Source organism: Poecile atricapillus, chromosome 28 (genome assembly GCF_030490865.1).
Source record: "Poecile atricapillus isolate bPoeAtr1 chromosome 28, bPoeAtr1.hap1, whole genome shotgun sequence".
Lineage (NCBI taxonomy): Eukaryota > Metazoa > Chordata > Aves > Passeriformes > Paridae > Poecile > Poecile atricapillus.
In genome coordinates, this window is record NC_081276.1 from 527,278 (window position 1) to 542,848 (window position 15,571).

A 15,571-nucleotide genomic window follows, 5' to 3' on the forward strand; every position below is an offset into this window, starting at 1 on the left:
TGGACAAAATGGACCGAGCCCTTGATTTGGGAGTATGATAGAAGTGAGAGAAATCACAGCGTTTAACAAGCAGCCAATTGTCTCTGAGCTGAATTAGTGAAAATTGTGATGATAAATTGCTCCTGGAACCCAGACCTATCCCCGAGCTGAGGGATCTCACACAGTTGTGCTCAGGCAGATTTTTCACTTCGTGCTGACAAAAATCTCACACTAATCGCCCAACCCAGGCCACAAAGCTCCTGGATTGCAGCGTTAATTCCATGTCACAGCTGAATCCCAGATTAGTCAGACACGTCTCCAGCTCCAAGTGGTGCTGAGCTGCTCAGGTAACAGAGAGAAGGAAAGCTCAGCTCTGAGCAGAGCCTCGAGGAAATCAGAGCCTTCTCCCATCTCGTGGCTTCTCCACACAGAAAAGTGCCCAGCGACCCTCCTGCACCTGCAATCAACTGAGATTCATCTCTTTAGTCAGGCACATGAATCCCTGCTCCTCTCTGGCAGCAGCTTGGCCTGGATCATGGCTAACTGACCATTCTCTCCTAATCAGAGACAATTTGCTGCATTTTCCAGAGATGGCTCCGTTCAATGAAGCAGATGAACAGTGGATCTGGCCATTCCTGTATTTTTAAACCCTGATCTGGGGCACAGGGGGGGCCTCTCTCCTGTTTCAGGGACAGACTGGCTGTGAGCTCGTGTTAGCAGCTGGCATCGGCAATGGCAGGGCTGGGGTGGAGAGGTAAACCACAGTGAACTGGGCTGAAACAGAGCCCAAATCCTGTTTGTTCCACAGGAAAAGTGGTTAAGCTGTGGTCGCTGTGGAACTCCAAACAGTATTTGCACAGTGACCTTTACATTTCCCCTCTTGGAAACCAAAAAATTTAATTGTTTTGCTCCTCTCATGCAGAATAAATAACTCCCAGTGCTTTTCTACTAGTGAGCAAGTAACCCAAGGACTTCTCTTCTGCTATCAAAGCTGCCAAATAATTCTGTGTCAACAGCTCCAGCTCATTTGAGTCCCAGGATTGTGCCAAAACTGCGTTTTTTGTGTTCCTGTGCCAGCAGCCTCAGGGGACAAGGAACAAGATGTGACCTGAACTTGGGGCTGGAAATCAGAAATCGAGGGGCTCCTCGGGAATCTCTGCCCTGGAGTCCCGAGCAATTTGTTCACTCTGTCCCTGTAACTTCGGGGTCACCACGGGTCCCACCTGTGCCAGGTGCCCTGGCTCGGACACTGCTGGCATTGCAAGGGTTAAACTCACTCCTGTGACAACAGCCGGCCCTGCTGGCATTCCTGGGGACCCTGGGGCACCCCCAAACCTCCCGGAACCTCCCGGGCACCCCAGAACCTCCCGGGCACCCCAGAACCTCCCGGAACCCCCCGGGCACCCCAGAACCTCCCGGGGACCCCCAAACCTCCCAGAACCTCCCAGGGACCCCCAAACCTCCTGGAACCGCCCCGGGCACCCCAGAACCTCCCGGAACCCCCCGGGCACCCCAGAACCTCCCGGAACCCCCCGGGCACCCCAGAACCTCCCGGGCACCCCAGAACCCCCCGGAACCCCCCGGGCAGCCCCGGCCGTGCCCGTCCCACCTGCGGGGCCGATCCCCCTGCCCGAGCCCCTGCTCAAACATCTCCAGAGACTCCCAGCTCCTGCTGCAGCCACAGCCTGGACCCCAAAAAGCTCTGCAGGGGCTGTAAATTCCAGGAGTTCCTCCCCACCGGGCGATTCCTCGGATCGCGTCAAGGAAAACCGTAAAGCTGCAAAAGCCTGGAAGTCGGAGATTTCTTTCACATAACCTGCAGCACCAGCCTCATCCTGCAGCAACTGGAGAGGAATTCATCAAAAAGCTCCGGATGGGAAATGAAAGATGTTTAAATGAAGTTTCAGGGAGATGCTGTTCGAGGAGGTTCAACGACCTCCTGCTGCACCAAAGACTTCAAACTTAGAAATGAAGAGACTTGAACCCCCCAAAAAGTGTCATTATGAAATGCTCAACAGCCTTTAATTCACTTTGAACCTAGAGGCAGAGAAAAAAAAGGCAAAAAATACATCACAGCCTTAGTCTAGGGGGAGAAAGAAAAAAAAAATCATTATTTTTATAGCACATAATCAGACATTTACAAATATATTTCACTGGAGGAAGGGGTAGGAATGTGCATTTCCTATTTCCTTTTCAATTGATGCCCAGAGACCATCGATATGGCCACTATCCTGAATCTGCACAAGTCATTCCTAAAGCAAAAAGAGGGATTTAAAAATCAACAAAAAGAGAGAAAACCCTTGCACCAAGAAAGGGCATTCAATAGTTCCATGTTCATGTTTTAACATAACTCAGCATCTGAATATGGGTTGAGGAAACACACTTCTGTTTTTACAATATAAATAGTATTTGGAAAAGGTACTACATATGGATACAGCAACGGTGCTATTGCAGGACTCGAACATGCAGAGGAAATTCCCCGTCACTCACAACCACTCATCCCATCCCACCCTCCCCTCCCACCTCCAAAAAAAATCCTCTGCTCGTTAAATTTCTCTTTCAATTGTTTTAAATATTTCTCTCATGGCCTGGCAACATTCTTAGTCTTTTATACAGCAAGTTTTCTATTGAATCACATTTTAACCGACAGGAGACAGTTCTGTAGGAGGAACAACCGAGGCTCGGGAGAACCTTGCCAATTTTTTAAACTTTTATTAGTCTCAGTTTGGTTTTATTCGTGGAGACATCTACTGAAAACGTCAAAAACTCAGAACTAAAAAAACCCAAAAGCAGAACCCCGTTTCCAAGGTCTCACAACCACGCACGCGCAGCCACGCACACGAAAAGGACCCGTAGCAGAGGCAGGAGAAAGGATGGGAACTCCAATCCTCAAGGGAGAACAAAACCAAAGTAAAAAAAAAATTAAATTGCTTTATTCTATCTCCACTCTTTCACTAGGACAGTTTAATACCCACGGAGTCTCTTAAGATGCTAATCTACCATCTGCTAGCCCACAAATCCTTCCCACTTATTCCCTTAAAGATCCAGCCAGAGCGTTGCTTAACAGCCTCTCCCGGAACAACGACCACCTTGCAAAGGGGCTTAAAAATAATAATAAAAACCAGAATATTGTCTCTCTCCATCCAGTCATTTCAGGGAATTAAGTGGAAAAGATTGCAGTGCAGCATTCCAGGTCGCTCGCTGGCCCGGAGGGTGCGGAGGGAGGGAGGGAAGGAGGGAGGGAGGGTCCGGGATCCCTCTCCCCCTGCACCTGAACCTCGGCAGGGAGGCACAGCCCCTGTCCAGGCCGGGCCCAGCACTGCCTCCTGTCCCTCCAAACTGAGCAAGGTCCTCCAAAGACAGCAGAACTTTCCAGTGCCACCAGCAGCGTTTGCATCGGGCTCTTCCCCAGCACCGCTCCACATCAGCTCCTCGGCCCGGGGGCATTTCCAAGCGTCCAGGTGGGAGCTGCCCACTCCACACTTCAGGGCTTGCCTTGGATGCTCCTTCACTCCTCAGGGAGCTGAGTCCACTCAAAGGCAGCGCTTGCACTTCTCTTCCCCAGCAGGAACTACAGGCTCAGTCTTTACTTAAGGAAAGGATGTCACGACAATCAGATGTTTGGGGAATTTCTTCTTTAATAGGATAAAAGAAAAACATACAAACACCTCCCAAGCTTCTGTCATGGAATGATTCTCACACTGGAAGGAGCACAACTCAAAAAAAAATAAAAATAAAAAAAAAAAAAAAAAAAAGAGAGAGAGAAAAGAAAGAGAAAAGCTCCTAAGGGAGAAGTGCTGGAGCCAGCGCGGCTCGTAGGGAGCGAACACAAGCAGCAACAGAACACTTGCCAAACCAGGGTGGCACACTGGAACTCAAAGCCATGCTGATCCTGAACTAGAAAGCAACTGTGATGGCAAAGATGGGGAAGGAAATGATGGGAATGACCCAAACCTGGCCATTTCTTCCCTAAGCCCCTCCCTGGTGCCGAGGCAGCGATGCCAACATCATCTCCAGAGAGCCAACGGTAGAAACATCCCAGCTGTGAACATTTCTTCCCCCACCTTCCCCAGCTTACAAAGATAGTGTTTCTTTACAAAAGAAGAACCCAGAACATTCCAGGACATCTGCTCTTACTCTCCCTCTCCCCGCTGTAACATCAGTCACAATTCATTTGGGGGTGAGGAGGGAGGATTTAATTTATTTTCTGTTTTAAAGCCATAATCTAGAAAAATGTTTTGTGGAAACTTTAGTTTTCCTATTTTTGCTTGATTTTTTTTTTTTAATAATGCTCATTCATAGAAAACTTCACAAAGGTGACGTCTATGTACAGAAAACACGATTCCAAAGGCTGCTTCAGTAGTCAATGTAATAGCACCTTGAAAGACAAAAGTTTGACAGATTTGAAAAAGTCATTTTGTTAAATTTTAACCCTATCCTCATAAAAAAGAACCAGTCACAAAGCTCCATCTGTAGAAACTCTTCCAAAGTCTCCGTGTGAAAAGCTGAAGGGTTTCCAAGCTCCCCAGCTCTTGGTCAGCAACTCCTGGCAAGGTCGAGGTAGCGGCCAGACAGGGATTTCCTGCAGTCCAAACCAAGAGGAGATGAAAGAAATTCACAGCAGACTATTGCACAGGGCTGGTCTTCCATTCCACAGTTTCCTATTTATTTTTCCACAAACTCAAAAAGGGTTAATTGAATCTTTTGAATGAATCCTGGTTAAAACATGTTGCTCTGAGTCCCAGGCTGGTACTGTGTCTGCAACAGGCTCTCCATAAAGGCCAAGTAATCTGGGGTTTGTCCATATTCTTCAGGATTTCTTGGATTCCCCAGCCGGGGACGCTTGGCTGCTCTCACTTCATCTCCCGAAAATACATCTTCCTGAGGGGCCCCAGTGCTGAGGGACTGCAGGAGACACAGAACAACCATCAGGGGCACAGCAGGAAAACAGGGAGAGACCCACAGTCCCCTCGGGCTGGGAACAGTCTGGACATGCTCCACCCCCATCCCCTGGTTAAATGAAATGGCCTTGAAGGGTAAAGCACCAGGACTGAAAACACCCTGCAGGTCTGGAACCAGAAAAAAGCTATGAAATAAATCCCTCATCTTTTCAAGGCTCAGTAATTCCACTGCATGCACTTAAAGACAGCCTCATCTTGTAGATTAAGAGATTTATAGGTAAGAGCCACACTTTAAGTCTCCAGTTTGGTGAGAAAAGGGGGTTTGGTCCCACGGTGATAATCAGTTCTCCAGAAACCCCTGAGCTGCAGCCCAGCTCACCTCACACTTGGACAGGATGACTCCATATAACTGAATTCATGTGGTGTCAAATGATCTGAACATAATCTTTTAACCAGAGAAAAGAAAACTCTGAGCTGAACACATGCAAGGGAAAATCATTTCTGTGCCTCTCGAGCATTCATGGCCAGGATTTCTTCCACCCTGTGTATTTTGGGAATGACAAGCAGTTTTACAGACACGGAAACTGGAGGCTGCATTCACCTAATGTCTAAAAAATACATGAAGAAAATGTGAAGGGCTCTGCAAGCTGCAGCTGGTTTATTGTTTGCTATTTTGGTACCCACCAGGCGAGACTTGACTCTCTTGGGAAGCTCTTCTTCCAAGGTATAAATATCCCCACGCTTTACCATTAGCTGGGAGCCATCTTCAAACTCCACCTGCAGGGAGGCAGGAGATGAACTCAGAGCCAGCACCTGAACAGCCCATTCCCAGCCTGTGCCAGCCTGTGCTGGGCCCTCCAGAACCCCCAGGAAGGGGTCAGCCCCCATGGGTGTCCTGGGCTGCTGTGGAATGAGCACTCCAAGCTCTGCTGAGGATGCTGAACCCAGCAAGTGCTGCTTTCAGTGCTGTTCAGGCACCTCTGTCTTATCCAATGGATTCATTCAGTGCTCCATGGATCCCAAAATATCTGTACTCCAGCTGGCCCAGCACCTCACATTTCTACTGATTTTTGATTCATATCCTGAAAAAAGCAGCTTTTCACTTATAATAAAAGCAGCCCTGTATTCAGGCCAATATGGTAATAAGAATTTCTTTCATCTTAAACAAAGCATTTTCACAGGTCACAAGGAAACAACTCCAGCTACTAAAGTACATTTGTATTTCAACCAGCAGAAGTAGTCAGCCAGGTACAAAAAACTCCTCCCATGAAACCCTTTTTGCTAAGCACTGATTATGTCATGAATTATGCATCAGATGTTCCAGGGATGATTATTCATGGAAACGTGCACAGCAAAATGTTAAAACTATTAAAAGTTTTTAAGGGATTCTTATTTCCTTTGCCCAAGACTTTAATACACTTTTCTGTATAAAGCAGAAGGACACAGAGCACAGTTTAATAGAGGTGTCCAGTTCAGGCTGGACAAACTCAGAGGGAATAAATCATCTGTGCTCCCAAATCCTCCCAGTGCTCTGCCCAGCTCCAGCCCATCCCTGGGGCAGGCTCAGCTCTCCCGGGGCTGGGCTCCCTGTGCCACACTCACCTGGTAGATCTGACTGATCTGGGCTGCGATGAACTTGGCCTTGTAGATGATCCCGTCCGTCCACTGCAGCTGCACCAGCTCCCCCTCGGGAGGGGGCCCCATCTGGATGCAGTCCCTGCTCTGGGGACAGAGAGAGAGGGGTCACAGACTCTCCTCCAGCAGAGCTCAGGAGCCAGAGGTGTGCTAAAATCACCCAACACTGTAATAAGCAGTGAGATGCATTTCTGCACTTGTGATTAATTGTGGGCATCTCAAACAAAAGCAGCCCGAGAGAGCAGCAATCAACTCTGGCAGCTCCTTCTGCTGACGGCACCCAGTTCACAGACATTTCTCATTACAAATCCCACAACATCACATCTCCTGTATCTCAAAAACGAGCAGGGCAACTCGGTGAATCAGTGGCACAATCAGGAAGGCAATGCATGAGCTGACAAATCAGCCTCTTCTAGACATTCCCTCTATTAAGTGAATTCCCTGTTTTGAACCAGAAGTGCTCACGGACAATCTGCTTCCCCCATGAATCACACTTGTCAGTTGAAAAATAAGATTATTCAACCACAAAACAAATAGGATGAAACTTAGAACAAACATTGCTTTCTGTGAAGTCATCTGCATTCAGCAAGATCACATCTTTGTAAAGCAACCAAAAAATAAATGAGATAATGTCAGAAACAAGATCTGTCACGAAGAGCAGGATGAGATTTTCTAGGCAAGCAGCAACTTAAAAATTAAAATGAAGAAGTTAAGTTTTGCTTGGCTGTTCCACCCCAAGGCACAGAGCACAGTTTGTACTGTCACACAGGAGCGTCCCCAGAGCTGCCTTACAATGATGCTCTCGGGGTAAACGTTGTCACTGTAGGAGCCATCGTCGAAGTTCACTTCGTAGAAGGTCTGGGTGGTGGTGCCAATGACCCTGCAGCGATAGTAGAGCCCGTTCCTGTTCTTGGTGATCACTGTCTGCCCCAGGGCCACCTCCCTCCGGAACGGGACCTGCGTGGGACACAGCAGGATCAGCTGCCAGCCACAGCTGCAGAAGCTGGGTCCAGAATTCCATGGAATCATGGAATGCTTTGGGTTGGAAGGACCTTAAAGCCCATCCAGGGCCACCCCTGCCATGGCAGGGACACCTCCCACATTCCCAGCCTGGCCCTGGGCACTGCCAGGGATCTGGGGCAGCCACAGCTGCTCTGGACACCCTGTGCCAGCATTTTAACCCCTTCACAGCCAGGAATTCCTTCCCAACCATCCCACCCAAATCAGCCCTCTTGCAGATTAAAGCCATTCCTAACAACGGCTTCCTGGACAATCCTTCTACATTAAAAGCACAAAACGTTTTGAGCCAACACAGGCAGGGAGAAACTATTTAAAAAAACCCCCAGAAACAAAACAACCCAACAAAAGCCCAAATCCCCCAGTCCAAGCCCCCAGCACAGGCACCCCGAGCCCAAAGCCTACGTTCTGGTTTGCTGCTTTGTGCTTGAAGCAGGTGATGGACACGACGTAGGGCCAGTCGTCGGGCTCCATGGGCACGCCGGCCGCGTGCGCGCACGTCACGTGGAACGACGTGGAGCAGTGCTCAGAGGAGCACTGGACACAGGCCCCTGACACCTTCCTCATCCTCTTCCGGCAGTACACACACCTCTGCAAGGGAACACAGCTGGATCAGGCACTGCTCTGCAGGGGAACACAGCTGGATCAGACACTGCTCTGCAGGGGAACACAGCTGGGTGAGGCACTGCTCTGGGTGAGGCACTGCTCTGCAGGGGAACACAGCTGGATCAGACACTGCTCTGGGTGAGGCACTGCTCTGCAAGGGAACACAGCTGGATCAGGCACTGTTCTGGGTGAGGCACTGCTCTGCAGGGGAACACAGCTGGATCAGGCACTGCTCTGCAGGGGAACACAGCTGGATCAGGCACTGCTCTGCAGGGGAACACAGCTGGATCAGGCACTGTTCTGCAGGGGAACACAGCTGGATCAGGCACTGCTCTGCAGGGGAACACAGCTGGATCAGGCACTGCTCTGGGTGAGGCACTGCTCTGCAGGGGAACACAGCTGGATCAGACACTGTTCTGCAGGGGAACACAGCTGGATCAGGCACTGCTCTGAAGGGGAACACAGCTGGGGTCACGCTCAGCCCTGCAGAGCCACACTGGGCACAGACAGACTGGACTCCAGTTTGGACTGGGCTGACTGGAACCAGGCAAACGCCCACCAGTGGTACCAGAGAACTGCTGCACCCTCACCCTCCTCACTTACAGCAGTGCACCTACATTTCATTAGTTCCAACAGAGCTGGATCCTCACAGGTGCACTGCTGCAAAATAACATTTCCATTTTTCTGAAAGAACAGAACACCGTAGCTGGGTGGCAATTTGCTCCATTATATTTAATGGGACATTGTATCGATTAAATCTCATGGAATATAAAATCATATAATGGAACAAAAATACTGTGTGTTTATTTTAGATGCATAAGCATATCAACCATAAATATTTTATTGGCATCCATGCCAGATGAGCCACTGTAGATAAATCAGTCGGTTTTGCAAACAAAAGAAATAAAAACATTGTATGAAAACACCAGAATTATGGGGGGAAAAAGGTCTGAAATCTTGGATACATTTTCACACTCATTTTCTGCAAAGCAGATCCAGTTATTAGGTAAATCAATGTAGGATATGTGACTGCTTTAAAAAGAAATTCCATTTTGTCAAAGCTAAAAATCCTGACCCTAGTGACACTGACAGTGAGCAGAAGTTGTAGTGGGAACAAGATAAATTTCCTCACTCCCTATAACAGCACCAATTCTTGTTTCCAGGCCCTCAGACATACAGAAAAGGAGATTTTGGGAACCCCAGTCTAAAGAATGGATGCTTGCATAATGTTTCCAGGGATCCATTTGGAAATACCACTCAGTTTTTAACATTTCCAGAAATCTGGAATCACCAACTCCCAGAATGGTTTGGGCTGGAAGGACCTTAAAGCTCATCCCAATCATCCAGCCCCATCCAACCTGGCCTTGGACACTCCCAGGGGTGGGGCAGCTTCTTTACCTTATCTGAGGCTGGGACAAGGCAAATCAGGGCAAGATTAATATCACAGAAGACAAATGTGCCTTTCATGGTTAAAATGAACAAAAGGTGTCCCTGACCATGGCAGGGGGTGGAACTCCAAAACCTTCAAGGTCCCACCCAACCCAAACCATTCTGGGATTCTGTGATTCCTTCTCCAGGAACACTTCTCTCCTTGAAAGCAAAAGATGCCAAAGAACAGGAGATTTGTTCTTCCTTATTCCTCCCTGCCTGGGCTCTGCCCCACCCACATTTATATGAAATAAGTCCCATTCCTTCCTATGAATTAACCAAAGGCAGTTTTGTTTACACCAAAGATTAATTTGGCCTTTTTACACAAACGAACAAAAGCCAGGAAATTCAAAGCCAGAGCCTGAGTGCTGCCAGAACGTGGGTTTAGCCTTTAATAAGCTGAGCCTTTATCGCTCTGCAAACCATGTTCCAGAGGCAGATAAGCAGCAGGAAAGTGCACAGCAGGACTGAGGGGAGTCAATAGCACAGATCCCATTATTAACCTGTCGATATCCCCTTGTCCCAGCAGCAGGAACAGCTGCTGACACACAAGGGGCTCGGGGAGCATTAACCCTCCCGGGGCAGGAATCCCTCCTGCTGCCAACAGGAGTCTGCCAAGGCAGGGTTTGCACACTCCCAGTGCCACCCTGTGCCCACACAAACCCCCTGTGATGGAAACAAGAGCTGCACCAAAGGGATATTCACAGCAAATATGATCAAAAGATAAATGAGAGTGACAGTGAGCCTGAAGTGTCAGGAGAGATGGAGGGAGTGACAATTCTTGGCTGTGAGGGTGGTAAAACACTGGCACAGGGTGCCCAAGGCCAGACACGGGCTGGGAGCTCCTGGGACAGTGGGAGGTGTCCCTGCCATGGCAGGGGGGCACTGGAGGGGCTTTAAGGCCCCTTCCAACCCCAACCAGTGTGGGATCGTATGACAGTGCAGATCTGGAAGTGTGGGAGATGGGATGGACACAAACACCAGTGCCAAGTGCTGTGGGAAAGCTGCACATGGAGATTTAAAGGCATTTTCTGTGGGAGGGAAAAGAGTCCAAAGCACAGGAGAGAAATCTTCGGAATAAATGCACACCAGAGTCAGGTCACAGCTGAGAGTAAGAAATGGGCTGTCTGCTGCATGATGAACACTGCAATTCATTTACTCCACTGAGGAATGACAGCTAATTATTCCAAATTTCCACGTCATAAATAATTTACGTGCACAGGCCTGTAATGTGCCATCAATCTGGGAGCAGGAAACTGCAGTCCTGAAAATGGTGCCATACCCACAATGGACTGAAAAGTCTGTCCTTGCACAGGGAGACCTGGTCCATGCTTAGAGAGCAGGATATACCTCTCCCCAGATCACTGCCACTCCTTGGTACCTCAGCTCTCATCACAGGAACTTAAAGCAGTACAAACATATAAAAAATCAAATAATAACCAAGGATAACCCCTACCCCCTCTCTCCCCCACTACCCTCCATCCAATCACATCAACTGTCCTCACCCTTCACATCATTCCTTCTCTCCTTTTCCATCTTTTCCAGCCACAAAAGTTATCTTCCCAACTTTATCAAGTGCTGCACCAAGGCCATCGTTGCCAAAGTCAGGAGCTCCAATGCCATCACCTTTGGTTTATCTTCCTAACTGCAGCTGCTCACCTCCAAAGCACAGACACCCCCCACCTCCTCCACTGACTCCCCACATGCTCCAGGAATTGCCTGCAAATTCCCATGAAGAATCCTGAAACTCCCCACCACGGCTCATGAGTCTCTCCACACAATCTGATCCCATTTACAATCCCTCTGTACCTCGCACCCCTGGCTCTGCAGGACTGCCAGGCAGCCAAGGAAGGGTTAAAGAATTAAGTCATGTTTCCTTGTGAGGCTCCATTAAGCAATACAAGTGAGTGTTGTGTAAAAGGATTTTAAGTTCAGCGTTACAAGTGCTGGTAATGAAGAGGATGCACGTTGGAAGTGTCAGCTGATCCATAAAGAGCCACCGCTGCAAGATTTATCACCCTGGCACTGCGCTGCCCCATCACTCCTGCTGAATAATGAATGCTTTTTACATTCACATTTGTGTACAAAACCCATTTGCACAACAGAGAAATAACTCTGGAAGCAGGGATAGGTTCCTCCTAATCTCTCACCCAGGCTCGCTGCACTAAGTAGCAGCTCTGTTAACGAATCCATCAGTGCTAACTCATCTATCACTGCTCCAGCACCTTCCCCATCCCACACTGTGTCACCCAGCTGACTTCTGCACCAAAAAAAGCAGCAAAAGCACAATTTATTTTGCAATAACACACTATAGTGATGGAGCATTAACTAACATTAAGATAAATTGCTCTGAGCTAATGAATCGTCCATTACTAATCCCTCGGATGAGGCCACACAGCTAAACAACAACTTGGAGCTGGGCTTGTATTAAAATCCTTCCAGTCTTGCCTTGCAGTCAGGGTCACAGAAATGTTTATTTGTTTCTACAAGAGATTTCTTGATAGAAAAAGAGAAATGTTGTAAGGAAAGATGAATTAGAGATGAACAAGTCAGCTTCTCTTTAGTCACCATGTCCCTCGGCACTCCCGCTGTGCAGTGCTTGGAGTAAACAGAGCTTTCAGGCAGTTTACACCTGAGTGCAGGTGGGAAGAGTCCCAGGCTCTGCCCAGGGTACAGCACACTCCCAGAGAGTGAGGGCACATCTGGAAATCAGAGCTGGCTGTGTGTCAAAGCACCGACAGGGCTCAGCAGACACCAACGACGCAGCTTTTGTTTGGAAATGAGAGCGAGATCCAATCTTTACGAACCCACACAATGTTTTTCTTTTCAGTTACACCTCTTCCCTTTGGCCCTTGTTCCCAAACACTCTCCCCAGTTAAAGACACCCACCAGTTTCCACCTCTGCTCGGGGATGGCGCTGATATCCACAGGATGACGCTCTATGACATTGAGGAAACGCGCCTCGGGGACAGCAATTGCACAGATTACGTGGACCCACCTGGGGAGCAAAGTGAAGACACAAATCAGGGCCTGCCATTATTTGAATGAAATGCTCAGGAGGGCAGTTAACATTTCCCTGCCTCCCTCAGCATCCAGGCACATTTCCAGGGGTTGGCAGCCCTGGCAACGTTCCCAATCGACTGCTAATCAGGGTGGCACAAGGTAAATGTCACTGAACGACAGAGATCAACCTTCTTTTACACCCGATTTTGCACAATGCTGAACATTCTCTGAGAAGTCTTTTCTCTGAGAAACAACCACATTCAGCAGGAGTTCAGCTGTGGAGCAGCCTGGTGCAGTGTAGGGCAGCACAGTCACTTGGGCTCATCCTGCCGAGTCAGCGAGGAGCAGCTCCCTCCAGAACCCCAAAAGTTGCTGCTACACTGAGCATTACGACCAAAATCACAGGACAAGGAGATCAGGTGCAGTGAGGAAGGAAAATACACTCAAAGCCAGCACTCACCGGCCATCAGTGGTTGTCTGGAGAGCTCCTCCCCTGAGATTGCACAGGCAGCATTCCTGTGGGAACACAACTCCTTCAGAACCAGACCCAAAAGCTCTTGTTCATCCTCCCCAGAAAGCGACCACGCCCCAGCTGGGATGCCAAGGGCAGCCTGAATGCTCCCCCAGCCCGGTGTGCACAGGGCAGTGTGTGGAGGTGTGCACAGGGCAGTGTGTGGAGGTGTGCACAGGGCAGTGTGTGGAGGGCAGGTGAGCCCAGCAGGGTGCACAGGGCAGTGTGTGAGGGCAGCTGAGCCCAGCAGCGTGCACAGGGCAGTGAGTGGAGGTGTGCACAGGGCAGTGTGTGGAGGCAGCTGAGCCCAGCAGGGTGCACAGGGCAGTGTGTGGAGGCAGGTGAGCCCAGCAGGGTGCACAGGGCAGGGTGTGGAGGCAGGTGAGCACAGGGCACTGTGCTGTCCTTACCGCTGCCCACGCGCCGGCCGAGCACCGCGAGCACCACCAGCTCTCGTTCACCAGCTCCGGCCGTATCCCGTAACAGCCTGCAACAAACACAGCCACAGCCTCGTTACAGCACGGCCTCTGCCCACTATAAAGGCAGGGAAATAAGAACAAAAAAAGTCCTTAAAATTCTATAAAAGGCACTGAGGTTTGTCACTGAAAACAATGGGAAAAAGACACAGATACAGTCTTGGAAAATAGATTTATGTGATTCCTCCAAGCTTGTAAAGTGAGTGGAAAATTGAAGATAAGCATCTCAACTAACACGCAGCTCATTCCATCCAGCCTCTATCCTTCCTAACAAAATCCCATCCAGCCTTCACCTATCCTAACAAACTCAACAGAAAATTTCAGCTGGGAACAGCAATCTCAAATTACTGAATTAAACTTAAAAGAAGACATTCAGAAAGCACTGGGATTGCCTCCACAGCCTGATTTATAAATACCATCCACTTAACCAGATAAACAGCATGTCAAAAAAAGTCAATACTATGGATCTGCAGCTGCTCTCCACATCTGAGGTCTCTTTTCATCATATGGCAAATCAGGGAGGCAAATTCCACCCAGGCCTGGAACAGGGACAGGGGTGTTCAGCCCAAAACTGAGCTGTGGGAGAGCCAGACCCTGAGCACAGCCTCAAGCTGCACCAGGGGAGGTTTAGATTGAAAATTAGGAAAAATTTCTTCATGGAAAGGGTTGTAAAGCATTGGAACAGCCTGCCCAGGGCAGAGGTGGAATCACCATCTCTGGAAGTGCTCAGAACATACATGGACGTGGCAGCTGGGGACTTGGCTGGTGGTGGGCAGGGTGGTGGTGCTGGGCTGACGTCTGGACTTGGTGACCTTCAAGGTCTTCTCCAACCTCAGTGATTCTGTGATTCTATGAGGGCAGAACAGTCACATTTACTGAACCCCAGGCTGTCCCCTAAGGACAATCCAAGCAGACAAAGAAAAATATGCTCTTTTAATTGATTTTGTCAGTGCCTCAAAAGCCCAGAAACCTTCGCAAACCTTCCCCTCTCCGTAGGGCCTGGCTGCTGGAACCCAGCACAGTTTGAGGGCACTTCCCAAGAGCACACAGGCTGCCAGCTGGTTTTACAGTCAGCCAAAATACACCTCACCACTGCAATCCTGCAATAAAAGCAAATGGGCTCTCTGCAGCAAAGTCAAAGGGATGTCACAGAGCACAAGGAAACAACCAGGCACTGGAGCCTCCATCAGATTTAACACCTGTCCTGTCCTCAAGGGGACTGTTCAGCCAAAATATAAAACTGAGTTCTTCTAAAAATAAGATGGATCTCAGGTCTCAGCCTGCAAATTAACATCATCTTGCCCACACCCCTCTGTCCTTAAACAGAATTTGGCCACAGAAACCATTCTGATAGACTGGACTATTGCAGGCCTAAGGATAGACAAGATGCAGCAGCCCAGAATTGTGAAGGCAGGATGAAATCTTCCTCCTCACAGCCGCTCTGCATCCCATGGCCTGATCAGCCAGAAATGACCATCATCAGGGATTCAGCACAGAAACAAAAGTTGCCTTCCAGTTCCCCAGCCCTGCTGAGCTGCATGGGGACCTGCAGACTCTAAAATTGGAACAACAAAAGTAATTCCAGCTGATGCAAGTCAAATAAGATTCCCCATCTGTCAAGATCAAACAGCTGAACAGTAATTCGTCACAAATGTTAACTGGATGCTGTTCAATCTCCACTGAAGGTACACTCCACCAGGATTAATCAGATCTTCTTTTGGACGTAACTATCAGGGAAGCAAACAGACATATGTTCCCTTTTGTAATCAAGTGCCATTACTACAAACACTATCACAGACACTAATAAAATATATCTCAAACTAGTCCATAATCTCTGCTGCATGCAGGAACAATACAGCCTTCCCCAGTAGAACAATATTGGAAGGAAATATGTGAGAGGAAAGAGTGCAATAAAACCTTTGAGTTCTGCTTTATTACAAAAAATGAAAGGTATCAAAAGAATCTTTTCTGTGAGACAAAGAAGAATCAGCCAACAAAATAAGCAGTAAAAAGAA

General features: G+C 48.7%; 1 protein-coding gene across 4 annotated transcripts in view; it reads right to left on the minus strand.

Moving 5' to 3' along the window:
- Positions 1–3,599: 3,599 nt before the first annotated feature.
- KDM4B (lysine demethylase 4B) overlaps positions 3,600–15,571 on the minus strand; it is a 71,134-nt gene continuing 59,162 nt past the window's right edge. For all 4 annotated transcript variants that reach the window (XM_058858734.1, XM_058858733.1, XM_058858732.1 and 1 more), the window contains 8 exons: positions 13,491–13,567; positions 13,030–13,085; positions 12,456–12,564; positions 7,938–8,123; positions 7,308–7,472; positions 6,483–6,602; positions 5,565–5,657; positions 3,600–4,884 (listed from right to left, as the gene is read on the minus strand). In XM_058858734.1, the coding sequence (XP_058714717.1) occupies positions 4,699–4,884; positions 5,565–5,657; positions 6,483–6,602; positions 7,308–7,472; positions 7,938–8,123; positions 12,456–12,564; positions 13,030–13,085; positions 13,491–13,567 (992 nt within the window). In that variant the 3' untranslated portion in view covers positions 3,600–4,698. The remainder of the gene's footprint in view (positions 4,885–5,564; positions 5,658–6,482; positions 6,603–7,307; positions 7,473–7,937; positions 8,124–12,455; positions 12,565–13,029; positions 13,086–13,490; positions 13,568–15,571) is intronic.